This window comes from Rhincodon typus, chromosome 1 (assembly GCF_021869965.1).
Source record: "Rhincodon typus isolate 14 chromosome 1, sRhiTyp1.1, whole genome shotgun sequence".
Lineage (NCBI taxonomy): Eukaryota > Metazoa > Chordata > Chondrichthyes > Orectolobiformes > Rhincodontidae > Rhincodon > Rhincodon typus.
This window is the reverse complement of record NC_063332.1, coordinates 166,531,179-166,558,242: the sequence shown is the minus strand read 5'-3', so window position 1 is coordinate 166,558,242 and position 27,064 is coordinate 166,531,179. Positions and strand designations below refer to the sequence as shown.

Below are 27,064 nucleotides of genomic sequence, written 5' to 3'. Positions count from 1 at the left end.
AAGAGATTTCTCTTTGTCCCTGCATACAAGCAATGGTAATAGCTAACAACCAAGAAACTATGTGCCTTTTAGTGTTTTGAATTCAGAGAGAAAATGACGAAGAGGTACTGTTATTTGTGAATTTAAAACTAAACTCCACAATCAAGGCCAGAGGCCAATATAACACAAGATCTGATGTCAATCAACAGGTCCTCTTTAGCCTGCAATTGGATCCATCCGGTTATAGTGTGGATTATTGACCAGAACAATGAGATAAATTCCACCCGTCTCTGGATAGTCTGGCAGAAATCACTATCACTTTGTGGGCATTTTTTATGAATCCAAGTTTTTTTTAAAAAAAAGGCATTGGGACCAAATCTTAAATACTTTTTCACCTGCTTTTGGACAATAGGTTTGAATCAGTATCTCAAGATTGGCAACTAATTAGAATTAACTTTTCTACTTTTCCATTGATGCTGATTTACATGGGACACAGGAACTGTAGACCATTCACCTTTTCTGTATATCCCTCAGTACTCTTGCCTAACAAAAATCTGTTAATCTGTATGTGGTGATGGAGATGGAAAAGTAGCACCAGATTGCCAATATGGAGCTGGAAGAACACGGCAGGCATAGGTAGCATCACAGGAGCAGGAAACTGTTGCTGATACTACCTACCCCTGCTGTGTTCTTCCAGCTCCATACTGTGTTATCTCTGACTCCAGCATCTTCAGTCTTGCTATCCCAGATTCCCAGTGTCTATTGTGGGCAAAGAGGGGTGCAGCGGGAGTGGTTTCCTAGTTTGGTTTCTGAATTGTGCCTTCTTGTATTGGGTTCTCCCACCATAGAAAATCTTTTTTCTATTCCTACCCTGTGAAATAATTGCAAACATCTTAGATTATCTATCAAGTGTATGCCTCAAATGAACTGTTTAAGCAATGGTGTTTATAAGAAGAGGTTGAGTAGATTGGACTTGTTCTTATTGGAATATAGAAAAATGAGAAGCGACCTTAAATGAAACATAGAGATTCTATGATGTTGGAAAACTGCTTTTTTTTTACATTGGAGGCAAATTTAAAAATAAAACTATGAATTACAATAAATCCTTAAAATTGTTTCTCATATTTAGGTACTAAATCAAGTCTAATTATAAATGTGACTGTTGAATTTGTCTTTCGACCAGCTAGGGGACATAGCTGCAGTATCACATACCAAATTTAATGATTTTAGCAAAATCAAACAAATATTTCGTAAAAGATCACCAGCAATGGTTTCCTATGCCAGAATCATCCTAGAAAGTTTGAAAGGAGCAGATAAATTATTCTAGAAGTTTCAGAAGCAATCCATGATTTAAAAAGAAACTAATTTCAAAAATCAAAAAGGTGTAAAATGTCTGGGAAAGAATTGATGAGACATTAACCAATCCAAAGGTTCAAGTTTTGTATTTTCTTAGATGAAGGAGGAAATAAGTGAAAAAAACTCAACAAGATTTCAGACCATTTGTGCATAGTTGCTCAATTGAACTGAAATCAGTCATGAAGGGAAGCTACAACTTTTTAATTAATTACCTAAATGATTTGCCCGAAATCCAGTAACTGATTATTTGAAGTAGTTTATTGTTCAAATACACCAAGTTGAAGTCGCAAGCACTTTTATGTCAAATATATACAAAAAAGTACAGTAACACAGAACAGTGATTCAAACATTGAAAAGGGACATTTTCTCGAACACTCCAGAAGGACACGGAGTCCCTTTCAAATGTCCACAGGATACATTCAGAACAGGTGTTATGTGCCTCTTACTGAGGACAAAAAAAAGGACTGTAAAGCAATACACGCCTGGTAAAACTACAACCAAAAATATCATGACTGTTGCAATTGAACCTGTTTATTATAGCATTTGTACATCAATATTTCACAGTCTCCTAGGTAAAACAAAATAACACGTAATAGCAGGCAAAATATTACTGTTGGGACTGAATACCATATTTTCCATACTGAAATAAAACAAAGAAAAAATAGAAATTACTATTCAAAATTGTGCTCAATGCTCCAGGCGTAGGACTGCCTTCAGTATGGCACATTTGGTCCGTGTTAATGCTATTAGGTTGTGACAAACAGAAGTAATTTCAGAAAAACATTTAAATTATTGTTGCTTTCTCGGTAGTAGGTGAACTGCTGGCATGGTTATAGTGTATAATTAAGAACTCTTTACAGGAAATAATCTGGAGTACGGCGAGTGACATGAGGCTCTCCACGGCGAGGTGCTGGATCAAACTGAAGACTGTAGGAAAGAAGTTACACTTAGTACAGTACTTGAAACCAACAGCACTATAAGTCATCAAAGTACAAACTTAATACTTTCATTAGTTTATATAGATCAGTGCTTTATAAAGTAAAATAAACTTATGAAAATTTCAATAGCTTATAGCTGTTGCTCTTCTAAAGTGCTTTTGTCAGTCTTAAAGTTACAATGCAAAACAAAGCATTTGAAACAATTAAATCTCGGCTTAGTCAGTTTGAAACACCGAACCTACTAAAATAACAGAAGATTACCATACAAGAAAATTAAGTAATTCTAATAAGTGATATGTACAGGGTTAATAATGAATAGTGTTTCCAAAACAGTACTAGGACCAGGAATGAAGATACCACTGGAAAAAACTGTACTAAAACAAAACAAAAATCACCAACAATCCTTCAAGTGCTCCATTTTAAGTCACATATTGTAGTAATGTTTTAGATGTCAATTGTAACTATTTAAAAATATTCATGTATGAATAGCGGCAAATACTAAATTCAATTATTTTACTTCTGAGCAGCATGAAGCCTAGACCCTCAGTCAGAGGTTGCACAGCACCTTGAGCAAAGATTTTAAGTAAAAGTATGGTTAAAAAGTCAGTCAGAACACCAACATTAGTATTTAAATAATTATCACTAATTATTTTAAAAAACAAAACAATGTTTGTGGAAGCTTGATTTTATAAATATTAGCAAACTGGATTTCAAACAATGAGTCAATAACAAACAGATTGGCTTCCATTTACAAGGAATCAAGTCATAAGATGAAGACCCACATTCACCAATAATCAAATGAAAGGTAAATAATTTCAAAACATACCATTAAGAAAATGCAGGCAGTTTGAGCTAAACTATAGCAGGATGCTAATTTGAGCTATGGTAGCAGGATCCATTTTATGGCTTCTGCAGCCTCAAGCTATAAAAGGCAAAGATTAAACCACAGCATTGTGTCCAGCATTTGGGACAAGATACTGCAAGTATCCAACATTGGAAAACTGCAACCTAGCACATGAAGACTTTAAAACCAGGTCAACAGTTGTGCTCATCTAAGTTTTGGACAGCAGAAAAAAGTGAAAGGAGATGGAAAGAAGGTAGAGAAGAGACCCAGAGGCACGTGCAACAAACAAAACCAAATTACTGGAGAAACACAGCAGGTCTGGCAGTTTCCGCTGAGAGAGAAACAGCATTATCATTTCTAGTACCATGATCCTTCTTCAGACCTTGTCAGACTTGGAGTTTCTCCAGCAATTTCAATTTCAGATCCCAGCACCTGCAGTTCTTTAGTTTAGAGATATGTGCAACATGCTCTCAGTACAAGTTCTCCACTCAAAACAACAAAAGGTAAAATTATTCCTATTTTTAACATGTATATTACTCTGTTGATAGTTGCTTTAGAACCAAGTGTACTCTCAATGACATTCTCTCCCTCCTCTCAGTTTCAGACCTAGAGGTGTTTGGTGTTGACTCAACACGAGAACTGTAACTTCGAATCTACTCGACATCTACAAAAAGGAATCAATTTTCTATGACTGAATCGCCATGCTCCTTTACTTGATGATTTAAGCAAGCATCTATGGATCCATGGTATTGACTCAGTTGCCAGATTTAAAATTGGGAAGCTTTCACCAGACAAATACTTAAATCTAGTGCTGAAAGATGGGAGTTTACTTAGGAATTCAGCATAACCAAACCAATTTTTACCTTTCTGCTAAAAATGGACAAGTTTTACTTAAAATAATGTTTTTAATGAATGCTGTCTTAAACAGTGTGCTTACTTTAAAATATTAAATTTGGATTCCATCATACTTACAAGGAATACTTCAACGTGTCATCCAGCTCCATAATAGCAGCTTGGTTACCACAGCGATAACAATAATTTGGAGCACTGAATATTGTTACCACATTTCGATCATGGCACCAGTTGTATCCCTGGGATCAAACAATTGAAAAGATCTTTAACATCTTGAAAAGAAAAAACAAATACTCCTCAGAAATTACACAGAATACCCAATTAAATGCTGCTGAGTTCTCACTAAACCTTTTCAATTACAGTAACTGAATGATTCAGTTCCATGATAATTTTTCATGTGTTGGCAAAACTACGCTAAGTATTTAAAGTAATGATCGAGGACACTACATAGCCTATTAGTTTTCTTTAAAAATTGGTTAACTTTACAAGGATGAGACTGGGTACCTCTCGCAAATGACTGTGCATCTAAAATTACACTATAGTATCAGAACATTCATAATTGCCTCAGGGTTACAAGAACGAGCTCCATACGTTGAAAATAGTTTACTGCCAGACCAATACAACTTACTTTTCCTTATGTACAAGCACTATGATAACATTAGGCATTGATACATTTCTCAGGCTTAACCATCAATGCTTTGCAATATGTACATTATACAAAAAATTTAGTTTCTTAAAAAAGATCAAAATCCAAAGGAAGCCCATTTTTCTCCCACAATTCAATTGTTTTGCTTAGTGTCTGAAACAACTAAACAAACCTACATTTTGACTTGGCAATTGGTCAAACAGATTTATACAGAGTTACACATACCATGAAGAATGCCCATTCTGTGCAATAATGGTATGTTTCTGCAGTCTGAAATTATTTTATAAGGATAGAAGAGGATTTATTCGCAATTGGAAAATTGACATTTTTTTAAAAAAGGTAGGATTAATCCATTTTAAATTTTGTTAGAAGTCTAAGCCTGCACTAAATGCCGTTGCGTTCAACCATTACGATAAGGTTCTGTACGAGACTAATTTCACAACCAAATCTAAAGAATACCATATGTGTCAACATATGTTATAAATGGGAAAATGTTTGCCAGTCAGTTTTTAAGGTGCTCAATGGATCACTCAAAATTATGAGGGGCACAGACAGGAAGCAGCTTTCCCCTTGGTGGGGAAAATGAATGACTAGTGGGTATAGATTTAAGGTATAGTGTTGAAGGTTTAGAAGAGTTGAGGAAAAAAGTCTTTCACCCAGCGGGTGGTAGGAATCTGGAACTCACTGCCTGTAAGGGTAGAAGAGGCCAAAACTCTCAACATTTTAGTAGTATTTGGATGTACACTTGTGATGCCAAGGCACACAAGGCTATGGACCAAGTGCTAAAAATGGAATCAGAATAGTTAGACGCTTATTTTTGACTGGCACAAACTCAATGAGCTGAAAGGCCTTATTTCATGCTGAAGATGTCAGACTCCCCTAAGATAGCAAGAAAACCAATGTAGTTGGCAAGTTTAAAATGAAAGATAATTAATTTGCATATTTCCAGGATCAGGCCATCTGTTTCATATTGCAATGGAGATGGTTATGAGGGTGGGGTAAGAATTTTTTTTGAATTTTGGTCCTCAGCAGCTTGGAGAAGGCAGAGACAGAATCTGCCGAAGAATGAGAGACATCAAGGACTAAGAGTTCATTGGATCCAAGAGAAACATGCGCTCAGAATAGCAAGTCCAGATTCATTAGCTAATTCTGATCACAGAAGGGGAGGCCAGAAGGGCAGCTAACGTGATATCATTATTCAAGAAGAGACAAACCACAAAATTATCGGCCAGTGATTCTAGGATCTGTGCCAGAGAAACTATTGGAAAAATTCCAAAGGTTGAAATTAATCTCCACTTCAAGAGACAAGGATTACTCAAAGACAGTTTGCAGCTTTATAAAAGGGAAATGTCTAACAAATTTGATTAGAGTTTTTGAGATGGTGATTAGGTTTGTGTACAAGGAGAGTGCAGTTGATGGTAATATACATGGACTTCAGTAAGGCTTTTAACAAGGTCTCACATGGCAGCCTGATTAAGGAGCTAAGAGTCCATGAGATCCAAGGCAATTTAAAAAATTGGATCCACCATGTGCTTAGTGGCAGTAAGCAGAGGATGATGGTCAAAGGATGTTCGAGTGACTGAAAGCCTACGTCCACTGGTGTACCAGAGGGTTCGGTACTGGGTCTCATACTATTTGCCGTGTACGTTAAGTGATCAAGACATGAATATAGACAATATGATCAGCAACTTCCTAGATGACACCAAACTGGTACCCTGGTAAGTAGGAAAGGCTCAGATTACAGGACAACACAGACTGGCTAGTCAGACGGATGGAAAGTGGCAAATGGAATTTAGTCCTGAAGAGCGAGATAGATGATGCCTTTTCTGAAGGCAAACAATGCAAAGGAACATTGAATTGTAGGACCATAGGGAAGTATAGAAGATCAGAGGGTTCTTGGCAAGCATATCCATAGATCCTCGAAGGCAGCAAGACAGATAGATAAAAAAGGTGGTTAAGGCAGCATATGGGATACTTACCTTTATTAATCAAGGCACTGAATAGAAGAACAAAAGGTGGTTATGATGGAGAGGAATATAATGCTAGTTAGGCCATAAAATTGTAGTACTGTGTGTAGTTCTGGTCACTACATTATAGCAAAGATTTGGTTGCACTACAGAGGGAGCAGAAGATTATGTTCACCTGGATGTAGCATGGGCTGGAGGGCTTCAGTGATGATGAGAGACAAGACGCTAGGATTGCTGTCATTAGAGCAGAGAAGGCTGAATGGGGGGGGGGCAGGGGAAGAATCTAGTTGAGGTATACAAATATTGAGGGACATAGAGGGTGGATAGGGAGAAGTTTTGCCCCTTAGTAGAGGGGTCAATAACAATGACACACAGCTTTTAAAAGATATGGAACATAAGATTTAGCAGGGATAAATGAAAAACTATTTTACCCAGTGGGTTGTGGTCATCTTTAATTCACTGCCTAAAAAGGGTAGCAGAACTAAGAGAGCTCTGTTCAGAATTTTGGTTTGAAGTATTAATAGTGTTAAAAGTGCTTGCTCATTTTCTTTTGCCAGTAAAATGTTTTTTGCTTCATTTGTTTTAAAATAAAAAGATGGCCTTTTCAGCTAATAACTGGGACTGCAAAAAACCTTGGCCGTTTTTCTAAAAACATTTAGTCGGTATTGAGATTTTACACTTTCCTAAACCCAAAGCCATCTCTGTAGCATTAATAATCAATTTAAATACATCTGAACGCTCAAGAAAGGACTACAAAAAACACATGTCTTAGCAATGCTGCATTTCATGAGGAGTCTGGGTTGAGGGACAAATTTAATTTGCACAAAATCCATAAACTTTAGTTACAAAGGTGACTGGAATTTTGTACACCATAGTCAGTAAACCTATCTCCCCCATTTTGTTTGCTTTTCTGGTTTCTCAGCAGCCTGTGCAAGACCTACTAATGCATCAGACCACACAACACATTATTAAATATTAGACCAATTTTATATTAATTCTAAGCAGAACATTAAGACCAAGATAAAGGAGAATATTGCCTTCAAAATCAGCTAAATGTACATACCTGCTTTTTTAAGAGAAGGATGTAATGCTTAATCAGTACAATTCCTAGGATTTCAGCTTTGATGCAAAATCAGCCCAGCTGCATTTAAGTTATCAGTTTCTATTTTATGCTATATTTTTGGATTAAATCCCTACTGAAATAATCTAACATTGGAAAACATTTTTAAAAGGAATTTGAAAAGGAAAAGAATGCTGACCTTAAGTCTGAAGCTACAGTTTGAACTGTTCCATATTCCACTTAACACATGGTATAATTGTAGTTTAGATGTAGTTACCTTACCTCCATTACAAGCTGATGAGCTCGAGACACCAAAGTTAGCCCATTTGCATGGTTAAAGGTCTCCGAAATATCCTGTCCAAAAGTATAACCAGCACCTCGTGGAGAAATCCCCCAGCCGCCACGATCATCAGGATCTGACCACAGCAGATCGCACATTGGACCCTGATTGAATAGAAGTTACTAGAAATCATACAGCTTCACAATTTTAATAACATCTTGACCACAACTCTCTTTTCTCTTCTCAGTACAGCTTATTAGGAGCTATTACGAGTTTGCTGATCACAGCAATGTTGGCATTAGAACTTTACAGTCAGCTATAGAAACTCAAGTTAGGGAGACCATGGTTCTTACATATAGTGAATTCTATCCAGTTAGCTGCTGTAAAGATATTGTACATCGACACTGAACATAGGATTAAAATTGGATATTCTGGCCAGTACAGTTTTATTTTTAGAAAGTTAAATCAACGACGTGCAGGATAGCCATTTCGGCAGGTACTGCACAGTACATAGGGTAGTTCACTGCAAGAAAGGAGTCAATGTCTCCAGGAACATAAAGGGTATAGGGTGCCAATCAAGCTGATTATCTTGAATAGTTCAAGCCTCTTGTACTTGTTGGAAACAGCACTCCAGACGAGTGGAGAGGATTCAATCACACCTTTAACTTGTGCCTTGTGGACAGACTTTGGGGAATCAGGAGGCAAGTTAATTGCTGCAGAATTCTTAGCCTCTGACCTGGTCATCCAGACAGAACAGCTTGGTCCAATTCAGTTTCAGGTCAATGAAATGTCCCAGGACATGGATAGTCATGGATTCACTGGATGTCAAGAGGTGATGTCTAGATTCTCTCTTGTAAGGGATGGCCATTGCCTGGCACGTGAGATGTAAACATTACATCTGACATTAACATATTAATAATTTTAATAGGGTATCTCAAAAAAATTCTCAAATTTGACAATGGTGACACTGAAGTGAAGATCAAATAAGGAACAGTGTAACCTGACTCAATTATAGGACAACTGACTCGGAGATGCTGACATAGTTCAGTACAGGTAAATCTAGTAAATAAAAAACATGTAAATGAAACTGTAGTTTAATTGGTTATGTTGCACACGTCAAGGATAATGTAGGTGTTATTATAAAATATTAGTCAGAACTGGTTTGCGCTGGGTTTGGCCACCAAATCAGGGAACTGACATTGCTGCCTTTGAAAGGGTATAGATGTGGTACAAAGATGTCTCAAGTATGAGGAAGTAACATTATGAGTAAAGGTAAAGATGGCATGGGCAATAAATACTGGCCTAACCAGCAACCCTCATATCCCACAAGCAAATATATAACAACAAACTGACTTACTTTCTTATAAAGCACATGCAGGTGTTGTAGGTATGTGCTTACTAGGTTTCAAAAGGTATGAAAGGAATTTAATTTGATCAAAACAAATAGCTCTTGGAACTTCTAAAAATAAAAAAGGAGATTGCGAGCAGGATGAATCATATGTAAGTTTTGCACACTCTTTCCCCCCTCCCTGGCCAAAAGGCATAGTTTTCAGGAGTACAGCATAAAAAGGTATGCCACATCAGCATATTCCCCAAGTACCAACCCAGCAATGTTCTGGGACTAAGGAACGTGGTAAAAACCAAATAAGTGGGGTGAATGTATCAAAAAGGATACATAGAGTCTAACAATTATTTCCCATTCCAGACCATACCATAACTAAATATAATTGACACCATACACAGGACCAAAGGTCATTCCCTTCCAAAGGAGAGTTTTTTTTTATTGCAATGTTCTCAGACCCGATTTGCAATAGTTTGTAGTTTAATATGGCAGACAAAATCCCACTTCAAAACAAGCCTTGGACATAATTACTTTTAAATTGTTTTCTTCAACCAGTGAGAACAATTATGCTGCACAAATACAATCCAATATAAATAATATCAATAAGTTTATCCAAAAAGAAATTATGCATACTAATACCAACGTGACTACAGAAAGTTTAAGGTGGCCTAATTCAACAACCTTAATAGATAAAATAAATGCAAAGCATTTAGAGCTCAACCTCAGAAAAATATGAAATGCAATACTATACAGCAGGTGTTTGTGATACTCCAGAAAACACGCGATCGCCTCTTTCTTCCAAAAATGTACCACACTCAAGTCACCAGTTTCTCCACAGACAACAGAAATAACTGAGGCCAATTATACACAGTTATTATTGGACCAAAGGCAATGTGCATGAATCGCTCATGGACAGTTCCTAGATCCAAAGAGGTACGACATTTCCATTTCTGGAAACAATCCCTAGAACAAACAGAACAGGATGGAACTCACCTCATGAGGCACTTCCTGCAGACGATCCAAGGCTCGAATATGATCTAATGTGTCTATGGACGGAGAGAGGCCACCATGCAAACAGAATATCTGTGGAAAGCAAATTATCACTAAGTGAACACAGTATTCATGTGGAAAAGGTACACTGAAAACATCCAGATCTGTAAAATTAAAAATTTTCAAAAATACAGATTGTATTAAGACACAACCTTAAATTCTCTTTAAAGACTCAATGAATTACTTGACCCTACTCTGTTCATTTCACTAATTTTGATTTAAAGTTTAAAAAAAAAAACAATAACAGCTCATCTTTTAACCATCCTCTTCCTTCCTAGTTTTATTCTGTATGCAGGAACACAACAGGAAACATGGACAACAAATGGCAAGTTCCAGGAAGAGTAAATCTTCTAGGCTGATATATGCACTAAACAGAAGTGACAGTTGGCAGCTGTGTCCTGAGGCAACATAAGAGTTGATATGATGTTCAGGATCTAATTGAACCTACCCTTGAATAAACCTTACCAATCAACTCAGACATTGTATTGTTTATTTTGTTGTTCAATGCTTCAATGGCAGCTTTTTGTCACCACTCCATGGTTGAATATCTCCAATCAGAGCATCTACTTTCACCTTGACATCATTGCAAGGTTCTGCTGAAATTGTCACCCACGGCTGTCACCCCCACATTTACATATTCTAATCCTCACCCATCATCCGTCTTTATAAACGTTTGACCTTGGCAAAAAAAGTTTGCTGTCCATACCTGACACAGCGCTGAATCTTGCTCATTTATCACCATTTTTGGCGCCAGATACAAATGCCACAAATCTAAATTATTTCATGGGCTGGCTCCTCTAACAGTCCCACACAAAGCTCTGCACCCCCTCTGCTTCAAGTTCTCCTCTCCTTCAGTTCAGGAAGCAGTGCTCAGATAGCTTGTGATTTCAAATAAACCTGCTGGACTATAACTTGATGTCATGTGACTTAGACTTTGTCCACCCAAGTCCTTCATCAGCACCTCCACATCGAGTTCTCCTATGTAACCTCCCGATTTCTGCAGCGGTGTAGTTCTACACCCGAATTATTTCTCTAAACCACTACTTCCCTCTTAAAAAGATTCTTAAAACCCACCTCCTTAATCAAACTCGAGTATCTTCTTTAGTTCTGCACCTATTTATTCCAATTAAGCCACTACGATGCATCTTGGGCCTTTCCAAATGTTACAAGGATTGCAGTTGGGTAAAGCACCTAAGCCCTTCATTTGCTTTAGGGCATAGAGGACTGTTTGTGAAAGTAATAATCTGTACCCTTCCTCAGCTCATTGCGCTCTACTTTTGAGCATTAGGTACATCAGAGAAGTCGATAACTCTGGAGCTGAGCTCAGAAAGCTGGCATTTCAAAATCAACTTGTTGGACTATGACCTCCTCTTGAAATGATTAGGATAAAATTTTGTATTTAACATTAAAGCATTTTAGGAGATTATTAAACCAGACAGGTACACAAAACTGGCTCCTACGGTTAATTAACAACAACAGCAGTCACTTAACCTGATGGGAAATCTCTAGACCCCATTGAAAAAGTGTATATATTGGCATTATACGGATTGAGACTTTTGTACTGGAGAGTACTATTGACAGTAGGAGACAATCACATTGGATATTCACTGCACTCTAAAAGGTAAAGACTCAAGTCAACTATTGAGCAGATTTTGAATACAAGGAAATCAATTCATAAGACCTGATGAGAAAGAAATAAATGAGAACATTTTACTCACTTGACCATCCACTAAGGCTGTCAAAGGAAGATAATCAAACAGATCTGTAAAGTACTTCCAAACACTAGCATTTCCATATTTCCTTAGGCATTCATCATAAAACCCATACACTTGAGTGATCTGTCTACTTTCATGGTTCCCTCGTAATATTGTGATACGTTCCCGGTAACGAACCTGCGTTTAAAAGAAACATCATTAAGTTTCAGCTGTATTGTCAATATGCACAAGTTAGAAAAACACATCACTGAATTGATTCAGAGATAGTAGGAACTGCCGATGCTGGAGAATCTGAGATAACAAGGTGTAGAGCTGGATGAACACAGCAGGCCAAGCAGCATCAGAGGAGCAGGAAAGCTGACGTTTCGGGATGGGGGATCTCTGAAGAAGGGTCCAGACCCAAAACTTCAGCTTTTCTGCTCGGCCTGCTGTGTTCATCCAGCTCTACACCTTGTTATCTTATAACTGAATCGAGTTTTATTAGTACCTCAAACAAGGCAACAAGTAAAACCCAGGGAACTACAGACTGGTGAGCCTGGCATCAATGGTGTGTAAGTTGTTGGAGAGGATTCTGAGACAGGATCGACATGCATTTGGAAAAGCAAGGATTGATTAGGAGCAGTCAGCATGGCTTTGTGCTTGGGAAATAGTGAGGCTTTTGGAAGAGATGACCAAGAAGATACATGAAGGCAGAGCAGTAGATGTTGTCTACATAAACTTTAGCAAGGCCTTCGACAAGGTTCCACATGGCAGACTTGTTAGTCAGATTAGATCAAGTAGGATCCATGGAGAGCTAGCCAATTGGATACAAAATTGGCTTGACCATAGGAGACAGCAGGGTGGTGATAGAGGGTTGTTGTTCAGACTGGAGGCCTATGACCAGCAGTATGCCACAGGTGCTGGGTACACTGTTCAATTTGGTTTATTATTGTCACACGTACTGTATAACAGTATAAAGTATGGTTTTGCATGCTAACCAGACAACTCATACTTTACACAAGTACATCAGGGTAATAGAATAGAACGCAGAATATAGTGTTACATCTACAGAGAAGGTGCAGAAAAAGATCAACTCTAATATATGAGAGGTCCGTTCTGAAGTCTGATAACAGTCTTAAATCTGTTGGTGTGTATTTTCAAACTTTTATGTCTTCTACCCGATGGGAGAGTGTAAACCTGGGGTGGGAGGGGATCTTAATTATGTTGGCTGCTTTTCTGAGGCAGCAGGAAATGTAGATGGAGTCAACAGAAGGAAGGAAGGCTGGTTTTTGTGATGGACTGGGCTGCGTATACAACTATAATTTCTTGTGGCCTTGGGCACAGCAATTGCCATACCAAGCAGTGATGAATCCAGATAGTAGGAACTGCAGATGCTGGAGAATCTGAGATGACAAGGCGTTGAGCTGGATGAACACAGCAGGCCAAGCAGTATCAGAGGAGCAGGAAAGCTGACGTTTTGGGTCTAGACCCTTCTTCAGAAAGAAGGGTCTGAAGGAGGGTCTAGGCCCGAAACGTCAGCTTTCCTGCTCGGCCTGCTGTGTTCATCCAGCTCTACACCTGGTTATCTCATGCATCCAGATAGAATGCTTTCTATGGTGCCTATAAAAATTGGTAGGAATCATTGTGGACATGTCGAATTTCCTTAGACTTCTGAGGAAGTAGAGGCATTGGTGTGCTTTGACTGTAGTGTTGACTTGGATGACCAAGATAGATTGTTGGTGATATTTACTCCTAGGAAAGTGAAGCTCTCGACCACCTCCACCTCAGCACCATTGATAAAGTCAGGAGCATGTTCGTCATTTGTACAAACAATTTGCATGAGAATGTAGGAGGCATGGTTAGTAAGTTTGCAGATGATACCAAAATTGGTGGTATAGTGGACAAAGAAGATTATCTAAGAGTACAACAGGATCTCGATCAACTTGGCCAATGGGCTGAGGAATGGCAGATGGTGTTTATTTTAGATAAACACGAGGTGTTGCATTTTCGTGAGACAAACCAGGGCAGGACTTGTACAGTTAATGGTTCAGCCCTGGGGTGTATTGGCAAACAAAGGGACCTAGGGGATCACGTACGTTGTTCCTTGAAAGTGGCATCACAGGCATACAGGATGGAGAAGGCACTTGGCACACTTGCCTTCAAAGTGCCGAATACAGGAATTGGGACATCATGTAACGGCTGTACAAGATATGGTTAAGGCCACATTTGGAGTACTGCATACAATTCTGGTTGCTCTGCTATGGGAAGGATGTTATTAAACTAGAAAGGGTGCAAAAAAAAAGAAAAAAAAGTTTGCAACAATGTTACTGAGACTGGAGAGTTTGAGTTAATAAGGGTAGGCTGGGACTTTTTTTTTAAAAAAAGCCTACAGCATAGGAGGCTGAGGAGTGGCCTTATAGGGGTTTATAAAATCATGAGGAGCATAGATAAGGTGAATGGCCAAGGTCTTTTCCCCAAACTGGTTGAGTCACAAGCTAGAGGGCATAAGTTTAAGGTGAGGGGTGAATGATTTAAGAGGGACCCGAGGGGCAACTTCTTCCACACAGACGGCGTGCATATATGAAAGATGCGAGTACAATTAAAACAGTTAAAAGACATTTGGACAGGTACATAGATAGGAAAGGTTTAGAGGTATATGGACTAAATGCAGGCAAATGGGACAAATTCAGTTTAGGAAACCTGGTGGGCATGGATGATTTGGGCTGAAGGATCTGCTTCCAAAGCTGTATGACTATGACTGTAGGTGTATAGGACTTTTGGATGAGAACTTACGACAGAAGGATCATCAATTGCATAACATGTCAAGTTTGGAAAGGAAATATCATACCTTTAATGCAACGAGTAACGTGACAGTTTCAACGGAGTAATAACCTCTGTCAACGTAGTCTCCCATGAAAAGGTAATTGGTGTCTGGTGATTTGCCCCCGATTCTGAACAGTTCCATGAGATCATGAAACTGTCCATGGACATCACCACACACTGTGACGGGACATCGCACCTCCTGTACATTTGACTCTTTTGTGAGAATTTCTTTAGCCTATGGAAGCAAACAGAAGTTTAATTTACCAAAGCCACAAGAGTTATAAACAATTTTACATTAAATTTAAACCACACCACACAAATAGTTCCTCTGGCACATGTCAGAGCCACAAAATAACTTGCACTCCCAAAGAAAAATAGAAAACTATGCTCAATGTATTTCCACTTCTGTGGAATCTCGTGAACAAGGAACTTTTTAAAGACGACAAAATTATACCTGTTGGCAGCATGAGAACACATTCATTTTATGTAGTCAGGCATACAGCTGATGTGAATGACAGTAAAATCACATCTGAAAGTAAACTATTACTTTGGTTAACGTTAGCTTATGATTCAACATTGTAACCTCTCCACCAAGTTAGCTGGATGAATTCACAACAATCCAGAAATAAACAACAAATAGCAGCCATTTTGGCAGTTGATCAGAATTGAAAAAAAAAAAGGAGAGAGAGTATGGTCTGTCCAATTCTTTTTGCTTCTTTCAGGGTTGTATCCTTCAAGGGTACAATTGAGAGATATACAAGGGCAGCTCCCACAGTATTTTAGGCCAACATAGGAACGTGGCATGACAAAGTAGCAAGTGAACATGCTCCCTCCATTGCATTTCATAGGATAATAATGGGTAAACAACCAATGGCATTTAAACCAGAATTTCGTACTGGAGTATTATTGCTCCGTTTAAGTGGAAAATTTTCCCACTTAAAAGGAAATCTAGGTCTGGTGTAGCAGTTAGATGCATGAAATTTTTCATTTCCTAAAAACAAAGAAGCTGTATTCATTTGGGATAACATTGAAAATCACAGGTGCTTTATCCTGATGGGTCCCCTAACCCTTTTTTTTTTTAAAAGACACATATGAACATTCAAAGACTTAACTTAGGATCCAGCCATTTTAAAAAAATGCGGTCTAAAGTTTTTGTCGACTTTATTCCATATGTTGGTCACCCAAAGTATTCTTTACATTAGTCCTAAATTAGTAGTTTACTAGTGAGCCTGTATTCTCTGGTTCTGTTATCACAGTTTAGTTTCAAAGATTCACGTAGATTTGTAGCTCAGTTGAGGATGCCGAGGTCGGTTCGCTCACCAAGCTGGTTCATTAGTTTGCAGACGTTGCGTTACCCTGCTGGAAAACATCATCAGTGCAGCCTCCGATGAAGCATTGTTGTGTTTTCTCGCTTGTTATTTAAACTCTGGGGTCTGTCGGAGTTAATTACCTCATTTCCAGTTTTTCTTTGCAGTGGTGCATGTATACAGGGCCCAATTCTACGTGTTTACTGATGGCCTTCTTGGTGAAGAACCAGGCCTCTAGAAATTCCTGTGCTTGTCTGTTTGGCTTGTCCTAGGATCCTCATGTTGTCCCAATCAAACTGGTGGTTTTCTTTGTCTGTGTGAATGGAGACAAGAGAGATTTGGTCATGTCTTCTTGTTGCTATTTGGTGTTCATGTATTCTCATGGCCAGTTTTCTTCCTGTTTGTCCAATCTAATGTTTGTTGCAGTCCTTGCATGGAATCTTGTATATTATGTTGGTTCTGTCCATAGTGGGTAAGGGGTCTTTGGTTCTATTTAGCAATTGGCGTAGGGTTGATGTAGGTTTCTGTGCTACTCTGATGCCCAGTGGCCATAGGAGTCTTGTGGTCAGTTCAGATACGTTCTTGATATACGGTAACGTGACAAGTGTGTCGGGGCATACGGTATCTTCCTGTTGTTTGCGTGACAGGCATCGTTGGACCCAGCAGTTTGGGTATCTGTTATCTCAATACTTGGAGGTATTCTTCTTCATTTTGGCATAGTTGTGTGTTGTGGTTCGTTTGAACAGTGGTTTTACGCAACTCCGTTTTTGGGGGTTGGGGTGGTTACTGTTGAAAATTTGGACAGATCAACAAAGCAGACTACCTAAAAAATGAAACCTGAAGGGACAAATGCCCCCAACTCTGCAGCCTCCCAAAAATATACACAAACTGGAAGTGCCTCTCACACCCACATTATCTCCTAGGCACATCAAAATACAGGTTAGCCAAGGAATTACAACAAAGACCTCATCAACCACTCAACCCAGGACTTCCTCAAAACCCTCAAAGACATATGAATAGAGATCATGGGGTCCTTTGACATTACCACCCTATTCACATCAATCGATGTACCACTAGCAACACTACTGAAAGAACTGGACCCGAGTAACATCATCGCCACAGTCACGGTGCTGAAATTACTGGACCTATATCTCATGACCCAGTTTACTTTTAATGGCCAGATCTTTGAACAAATCAATGGGACACCTATGGTGTCACCCATCTCTGGGCTAATAGCAGAAGCAGTGATACTCAAAAGCACAGTCCTTCCGGAGATCCAACCCAAATTAGGGATCCGATACGTGGACGACACTTTCATCAAACGAACTAAACGAGAAGAAACACACCAACTTATAAACAACATTTCCACCAGCGTCAAATTCACCAAAGAAAAGAACAAACAGCTCCCATTCCTTAATGTGACAGTAGAACGCAGGGCCAACGGGGAATTTCTGACCAAAGTATACAGAAAAGGCCACACACACGGATCAAGTTCTAAATTTCAACAGTAACCACCCCAACACCCACAAACAGAATTGCGTAAAAATACTGTTCAAATGAGCCACAACACACTGCAGCAATCCAGAGCTACACCAAAACGAAGGATTTAGATACAGATATCCGAACAGCTGGGTCCGCGATGCCCGTCACACAAACAACAACGGGAAGATACAGTACGTCCTGACACATTTGTCATGTTATTGTACATCAAGAACGTATCTGAACTGACCACAAGACTCCTACAGCCACTGGGCATCAGAGTAATACACAGTATGGGCAGCACGGTGGCTCAGTGGTTAGAACTGCTGCCTCACAGTGCCAGGGACCCAGGTTCAATTCCACCCTCAGGCGACCGTGTGGAGTTTGCACATTCTCTCCGTGTATGCGTAGGTTTCCTCCGGGTGCTCCGGTTTCTTCCCACAGTCCAAAGATGTGCAGGGTAGGTGGATTGGCCATGCTAAATGCCCATATAGTGTCCAGGGATGTTTAAGTTAGGTGGGATGCGATTTGGAGGGGTGGGGTGGACTTGTTGGGCTGAATGGCCTGTTTCCATACACTAGGGATTCTATTATTCAAACCTACGTCAACCCTACACCAACTGCTAACAAGAACCAAAGACCCCTTACCCACTATGGGCAGAACCGACATAATATACAAGATTTCATGCAAGGACTGCGACAAACATTACATTTACATCACACAAGAAAACCGGCCACGAGAATACATGAACACCAACTAGCAACAAGACATGACCAATACTCACTTGTCTCCATTCACACAAACAAGGAGAACCACTCGTTTGATTGTCAGGATCCTAGGACAAGCCATGGTCCCAAACAGAGACAAGCACAGGAATTTCTAGAGGCCTCGTTTTCCACCAAGAAGGCCATCAATAAACACGTAGAATTAGACCCTATATACACACACACCACTGCAAAGAAAAACCGGAAATGAAGTAACCAACTCCAACAGTCCCCAGAGTTTAAATAACAAGCAGGAAAACACAACAGCGCTTCATCAGAGGCTACACTGATGATGTTACCCAGCAGGGTAATGAAACATCTGCAAACTAACAAACCAGCTCAGTGAGCGAACCAACCAGTTTAGTTTCAAGTCATGCGTCTAGAGGTAGTTTTCTATTCTACTTATCATATTATCTTTCAAGGTTGGAACAGCAGGGAATTGGAAATAAAGAGTCAGAATTGTCCTTAAGACTGGGAAAAACTCTCTCCAGCTGATTACTAGCTCCTCATATTTCTACAGCTAATTCAAACAATTAATAAACCCACATCTCTTCACTCATTCAGTGCTGTTTCAGGCATTCCTTCAGACCATATTAGACGGTAAGACAGACCAAGGGAATTCCACCCCAACAGCCCAAGTTAGATTGGAAATCAACATTCAGAGCCTAAAGGCTACTGTCCACACCACACAGATGCAACAAAAAATATATATTATCTGTGTCTATCAGGATGGTCATAAGAGATTTCATACTGTATCCACACACTGGGGTAAAATACAGGCAAGCTTCGAGAACAAATGCCCATTAGTTACAACAACGAATTGCATTGGATTGGAAGGAAACCTGTCACTGATATTTACAGGAACAAGAGCAATTTGAGGTCATGCATTAAGAAAATTGCATTCTCAACAGATCAGCTGTTTAAGGTTTTGTGCAACAGGGCTGTTGAATTGCTTCCCTGACATCCAGATTTAGATAAACTACAATTTCCTCCAGCTAAATACTCATTAAATCAACAGTAGCGGTTTTGGCCCCAGTACATAACATATACTCTTCCTACTGATTCCGGCCCATCACTTAGGACGGTGATAGGTTGAACAAAACTGCTTGCAATACACGATTCCTAGTTATCCTTGGGCTGAGCTTTGAATCTCATATTGTCTTTGTGGCAAAGACTACCTGCATCCATCTTGGTAATATGACCCACGTCTGACATAGCCCAGCTGCACCAGAAATCCTCATCCGAGCTTTAATCACCTCCAGGTTTAATCATTTAGATTTCCTCCCATCAATCACCCTTAGTAAGCTTCCAACCATCAAAATTCAATCGCTCATATCCTATTCAGATCCCCTGCTATCCCATTCTCATCTAAATTAAAGGTTATGGGGATACAATATAAAATTCTCACCCTCCGGTTTAATCCCTTTAAGACCAGAGCTGCACCCAAAGACAGGATACAACATCAAGGAAAAAAAACAAAAGAACTGTAAATGCTGTAAATCAGAGACAAAAATAGAAATTGATGGAAAACCTCAGCAGGTCTGGCAGCTGAACAGTTCTTGGGAAAGGTCACTCGACCCAAAACGTTAACTGCTTTCTCTCCATGGATGCTGCCAGACCTGCTGAGCTTTTCAGCAATTTCTAGTTTTGTTACTAAAACATCAAGTACCAATTCTGCAACTCCCACTCCAAGTAAACGAACAGCAAATGTATTTGAATATGAAAGTAACCCCTCAGACAGTCCAGGTTTTATTCTCTTGTACAGTACACAGGTGCCAGCAGTCATCTACTACCTCACATTAGTGATCATTCTTCATACAGAGGCACAGAAGGCAAGTGTTTCCAGTGTTCTTAATTCACTATCCTCAAATTAAGTGTGTGATCTGGTTCTCACTCAATGTTCACAGACATAACTATCTTGCAATCATTGGAATATATCAGAATAATTGGAACCGCTGGCCAACTCGTCCAGTTAATAGCTCAAAGGAAAGATGATCAAGTAAATTAATGCAAGGACTTCCGGCCTGAGTGGTTCCTCATAACATCACCCACAGGGATTAGGAGGTTTAAATATGAAAATATCATCCTCACCATTAGACGATATTGAAATTCCACTGACATTACTGTGGTCACGCAATCAAACCAATTCATTCCATCTGTCAGTGTACAGCAAAAATTCCTTGACAGCTCCAAGATTGTTAAACAGTTTGGATGGCCTGAGTCCAGTTCTGATAAGTGAGATTTCATAGAAAACAGCAACCCACATGGATGGGCGAATCAGACAGGGAGTAAAGTCTAATGAAAGCAGGGACGTATTTCAGAGATTGGATTTAACATCTTTAGGGAATTTTCTTGGATGCCAGCAGCAGGATACCTAGCAGAAAACGTTCTAACCTCTAACACTAATAGCCCTCCTCTTAACTAAAATAGATTGAAGTGCTTTTAATAGCTGAATACAATCCCCAACTTTTAAATAAATTCTACAGACCTCAAATGGATTATCCAATTCCATTCAACCTATGCTTTCACTTCTGGACACAATGTCACACAAGTGGTGATCCTTCCGTGGTGATGTTTATCCTCGATTAAATTAGAACTTTCCACGGGGGGGGGGAAAAAACCACGGCCACAAAAGGAACAAAATTATGCCATGTGGCCCATCAAGTCTGCTCCACCATTCAATGAGAACATGGCTGACCTGATAATCTTCAGCTGCCTCAAAATTTTCCTCCTCATTTGTCTTAAAATTGCGACTCCTCACTCTGAGATTATGTCGTCTGGTCCTTGACTATCCCTGAAGGGATAATGATCTCTCCACATCTACCCCGTCAAATGCTTAAGAATCTTACATGTTTCAATACGGTCTCTTTCTCATTCTTCTAAACTCAGAGTACAACCCAACGTACTGAACCGCTTCTCATAAGAAAAGTCCTCCATACAATGATCAACCTAGTGAAGCTTCTTTGGACTGCCCTCTGATACCAATATATTCATCCTTGGATAAGGGGACTAAACTGTTCACATTATTCCAGGTATGGTTTAGCCAATGCCTTGTGTAGGTTTGACAAGATATCCCTATTTTTATACTCCATTCTCTTTGAAGTAAAGGCCAAAGTTCAATTTGCCTTCCCTATTACTAGCTGAACTTGGATGTTAGTTTTCTTTTTAAATAATTCATGTATTAGCTCCCCCAAACCACTGTGCTACAGCTTTCTGCAGTCTTTCTCCATTTAAATAATATTTAGCTCTATATTTCCTGCCAAAGCGCATAATGTCACATTTTCCCCACATTGTATGCCATCTGCTAAGTTTTTGCCCACTCAGTTAACCTATCTATGTCACTTTAAACTATTTGTGTTATCCTCACAACTTGCCTTTCCATCTATTTTTGTGTCATCTGTAAGCCTGATTATACTACAATTCACTTCTGGAATCCAAGTTATCAATATGCATTGTAAATAATTGTGGGCCCAGCACTGATCTCTGTGACACTCCACTAGTTACAGGTTGCCATCCTGAAAATGCCCCCCTCATCCCAACTCTGTCATCTATCAGTTAACCAGTCCTCTATCCATGCTAACATAATACTTCAACACCATGGGCTCTTATTAAGCAGTATTCTACAGGGTACCTTATTGAATGCCTTTTCAAAAGGCGATATATTCATTGGTTCCATCGTATCTACCCTGTTTGTTGCCTCTTCAAAAACTAAAATTTCCCCTTAATGAAGTCATACTGACTCTGCTTGATTGTATTAGCAGCTTCTAAATACTCTGCAATTATATCCTTCATAATAGAATAACATTTTTCCAATGACTGTTACCTACAATAGATGTAAGGAGGGAAACAATTGAGTATAGCCAAATACACATAATGCATCACTGGCCTCTATTTTCACAAATTTTCATGCTCCCAACTCCAGATACAGTCCTATATTCACTCCTAAGCAACTCCATCAGTCAAATGATTTTCAGCATTTAATAATAAAGCTGTTGTAACTGAGATGAATAGGTAATAGGTCCCTTCAGAAACTCAGTATAACCACACTCTAATATATCTGTGTTATACACTATACAGAACATGAATCAATCCACTTATCTCGTTTGATGCATTCTGCTTTTTAGTTTGAACAGATGCATGTGCATGTTGAAATGTAAATTACATTATCTCCATAGCAACAACAAGCACCACGCACGGATGTTTAACTAGGCTGTGCAATATTTCAAATGCTTGCTCATTCCAGTTTTCAAATGCAAACTATTTCGGGATTCTATCAGAATCAGTGCTAGTCAATGTTGGGATCACCAGTCAGTCTGCATGGCCTCTTCTCCATTTTGGAAAACAACTGTTGGGAGCTATCCAGCATTATCTTCCTAGCTGGTCCTGGTAGGTAGAATGCTCAATTGGAGGTGCTCCTAGTTTATGTGGACTCAACTTTCAGCAATTCAGCTCCATGAAGTCAACTGAACAGTACTTTGTCAGTAAAAACCAAAAGAACTGTGGATGCTGTAAATCAAGAACAAAAACAGAAGTTGCTGGAAAAGCTCAGCAGGTCTGGCAGCATCTGTGAAGAAGAAGAAAAAAAAATCAGTTAACGTTTCGGGTCCAGTGATGCTTACTTTGTCAGTAATGACTGGAGCAAACCATGTTTCATAAATAAAAATGTAAACAAATTAACAGTTCATTTGACTGCCTGACTTTAACAAAGACTTAGCAAGAGCAGATCTGAAGGCTTCTTTTTAAGAAAGGCTGTTTGGCCAGGTTTCAGGCAAAATGAGAGAGATTTCAGACTGTGCTCTCAATGGACAAAATAAAAAGGAGTACATAGTTGTTGAGAATGCTATGACTTACAAGCCCTGTACTTACAAAAATCAAAAATTTCTATTTTGCTCCAAGTTCAGCTTTAAATAGCAGTTTTAAAAAAAGACTGATAAAATTGTAGGTTTTGCAGGAACTCTAGAATTGACTAAACTTGTTTTTGCTTGGTGTGGAATGTAGCAATTCTAAAGCAATGCAGTCAAACAAAAATCAAAAATATTCAAAGTGAGATACTCAACGTTAGTGGTAACATACATTGATATATTAGACTTTCAATCAACAGCTTTGTTGCACATGTCTATCTCTAGTTGGCTTTTACAGATTGGTATGTTAAAGCAGTTGCAATATATGATGTTATAATACTAAATTGGTCCTCAGAACATGCGTAGATGCACATGTAATTCTGTGGTCAGATTTAAAGAGCTGATGGTAGCATTTAGGACTTGGGGAAAACAGGGAGAAGCTTAGAATAGTGCTATGTTAAAACATCACTATCATGATTCCTTCTTTATTATTCTACAATTTCTCTGCTCCACCATCTCTACTCTCCAACCGAAACCAGAATACAAGAAAAGTGCCTTCTGGCTTAACAGTTATCTGGGTCAGTCAATAAAGCAGTTTTTAGCATCACAAATATCCAGTGTAATGTAAAGCTATTTGAATATTGTTGCCTTGTGTCCTTAATAAGTTACTTGTTTCTGGTATTGAATTGGTAACAAGGTTCAGTTATCATTCCCTGAATTGATTAAAGACTTTTTTCTACAAAAAAAAGGTCATAAACAACAGAAGCCTTTTTTACCAATCTAGAAATTTTGGTCTCTTACCAAGTTGCTCCTTGTGTATATACTGGTTCTAAAACACATTCTCTAAAGATCAAAAATGGGTAACAACCTTGTCCTGCAGTTACATCAATAACGTCCTGGATGATAGACAAATAAACTGAACAAAGTAATGAGGACTGACTAGGTCTACAGCACGAACGTTACTACAATTGTTTTGAGCAGGTTTTATGGACAAATTTAATGTAAAAGGAGGCGGCAACAAATGCAGGTCAGCATGTTTGTAGGATATTCTAAGATTAAGATTCTATGACAGAAAAAACTTGTAAGTTAGCAAGACCAACAGTCTTTTACTTGAAACTATACAGTCCTTTCTTAACTGCAACACAGTCAGAACAATAAGAGCCACTTCACTATAGAATGAATATTTGCTCTTACAATTTTCAACTGATCAGGATACGGGCAACCATGAGTAGGAACTGGGAAAGTTTCAGGACAATGGTGGGCCACATTACTCTGGCAGAACCTGCAAGAACACTTCTCCTTGCCCAACAGGAATAGTTTAAAACTTACCAAATGTAAAGCGGACTAGTGGACTGAAATCATGAGACACAGCAGAAGTAGGCTATTCAGCTCATCGAGTCTGCTCTGCCATTCAATGGCAGAAAAATCCTTAACTCAATTTCCTGCCTTGTCCATAAAATCCTTGATTCCCTTTCAGATTAAAAATCTGTCCACCTCAACCTTGCATATATCTAATTACCTGACCTTGATAACCATTAGTGGTAAAGAATTCCACAGACTCACTACCCTCAAGAAATTACACCTCACTTCCCTCTTAAACGTGTGACCTCTTATTCTGAGATTGTGCCCTCTAGTCCTGGAGGCCAATGAGTACTGCCCAATCTACTCAACTTCACCCAACTGGTAAAATAGACCAGGATTTCAAGTGAAAACACGCAGACGTGAAGATTCCCCTTACATTTTGCAGTAAAAGAGCTGAGGCCAGAACTAAGCCAAACTACTGGCCTGACTTTGGCACAGTGCTTGGAGTTCTAGGCAAGGACAAGAGAAAATTCCAAATTTATAACAGAAGTTAAAAATCATCCTCTTTAAATATTAAGTTCATTGATAAAATGCAGTGTTAAAAAATTTACAGTTGTTGTTCTTTAGCCATTTTTGTGGCAAGCAGTATTCTGCTCAAACAGAAAGCACAGTGCATAGACACTGCTGGAATACCAGAGGTGCAGACTACCTTGTAGCTTAAAATAGAGGAAACAGCCAGCAATTAATGATCCGTGCGCTCCAAAAATCTTGTCTTGGAAAATGCTATGTCGTTTAATAATAGCTTTACATACAATCTATAGCAATCAACCGATACAAGCTTGCTTAAAACTGTGAAGTATTTTTATCAGATTGGAAAGAATTCTCTGGGTAAGAAGTTTAGTTAGTGATGCTGCTGTATATTTAGTATTTCAGAAAAAATCTATTATTTTTCTTGAATCTTAAATTAAAGTACTAGTTTGAAATTTAAATGTACATCAGCAGCCTAAATTTCCAACAAAGCCTGGTGGAACACATGCTTCTCGTGCCTTGTTCTAAACTTTAGTTTCTTTAATCTCTAGTACATAAAGTATTCCAGAATTGTGAGACATTCTAATGTTTTCCTCATGAGCAACACTGTTCTTGGGCCTTTTTGTTTTTAAAAAGGTGACTGAAACAACAAATTATGATTTCATCTAATTAAAGGTATCAGTCTAAAGTGAAGGGCTGTTAGTCTGTGAATTCTCTTCAAAGAGTGGAGTGAAATTATTCAAGATTAAGTTAGATTTTCGATAAACAAGGGAGTTAACAGTTTCACAGCGCAGACAGGGAGATAGAATGAAGACTTTTTGCATGCCAAAGCAGGGTGAAGGGCTGAAGGGCCTAGTCCTGCTTTAAGTCTTCTGTCATTTTACAGCAAAATACTTTATGGGGTGGATAAAAGTGACCATGGGAGAGGCTGCCACAGTGTGGCAAAGAAGCAAGAGATGCTGCTGTGGGGAACAATAAAGAGATTGAGACACTGAGACTGTATCTACATACAGGCAGACCCCTGGTTGCAAACAGGTTCCATGTTGAGTCCATTCTCCGTTTGATTTGTATGCATGTCAGAACACAATGCAGGACAATATAAAGTAGCCACTCAAGTACAGGAAAGATTCCTACATCGGTCAGATCTTTAAAATTACACCTTTGTTGACTGCATTCATAAATTCAGGATCCCTTGTACTTGTATTTGGGAGAAGGGGGATGAAAAAGTCACAAGAGTGGTAGAGAACTCTTGATATTACAGTCTTAGTAGAGGTCATCATGCCTCAGACAAGCAAAGAGATTAAGAACGAGAGTCCTTCATAACCTCAGGTGACATGAAAATTGGACCCGTAGCACTGATGTCACTCTCTGCCACAAACCAGTCTGCCAACTGAGCTAACCGACCTCATGACAAAGCAGAAGATAGATATTCAAACCATCACATCTCCTCCGGCATTCAATCAGATCAGGCTTATCTGTGAATCATCGTCTCCACTTTCCTGCCTTTTACTCATACAAATTAAAAATCTGTCTCAGCATTGAATAAACCTAACAACTCGGTCTCAATAGGTCTTGGTGGTAAAGAATGCCAAGGTTCAGTAACTGCATAGAAGAAATTCCTCCTCAACACATTTCTTTTAAGATCAATCCCTTTGGCCTAATCTCTACCACAAGGGGCAACAACCTTTCTACATCTACCCTGTCAAGTCTTCCAAGAATCTTTTATGCTTCAAAACTGTTGCCTCTCATTTTTCTAAATTCCAACCAGTACAGGCCCAAACCTACTGAAGCTCTCCAGCTAAGTCAATGCCTCTGTATCAGGTATCAGTCTAATGAACCTGATGAGCATATAAAATGCCATGGTATACAAGACTACAGGAAAGGTGCTGTAGATGCTTGACAAACAGTGCGGACACATCGAGCTGAAGGGGCTTTATCCAGGCTGTAAAATTCAATTATGTCAAAGTCTACAACCTCCTGCAAGAGGAGTCAGGGCAGCTAGAACATGGGGA

The 27,064-nt window shown here is 39.1% G+C and overlaps 1 protein-coding gene across 1 annotated transcript in view; it reads right to left on the bottom strand.

Moving 5' to 3' along the window:
* Window positions 1-1,575: 1,575 nt before the first annotated feature.
* ppp2cb (protein phosphatase 2, catalytic subunit, beta isozyme) overlaps window positions 1,576-27,064 on the bottom strand; it is a 26,606-nt gene continuing 1,117 nt past the window's right edge. The window contains exons 2-7 of the mRNA XM_020533179.2: window positions 14,857-15,066; window positions 12,033-12,206; window positions 10,258-10,347; window positions 7,925-8,086; window positions 4,090-4,208; window positions 1,576-2,262 (exon numbers count right to left, since the gene is read on the bottom strand). Of these exons, the coding sequence (XP_020388768.1) occupies window positions 2,190-2,262; window positions 4,090-4,208; window positions 7,925-8,086; window positions 10,258-10,347; window positions 12,033-12,206; window positions 14,857-15,066 (828 nt within the window). The 3' untranslated portion in view covers window positions 1,576-2,189. The remainder of the gene's footprint in view (window positions 2,263-4,089; window positions 4,209-7,924; window positions 8,087-10,257; window positions 10,348-12,032; window positions 12,207-14,856; window positions 15,067-27,064) is intronic.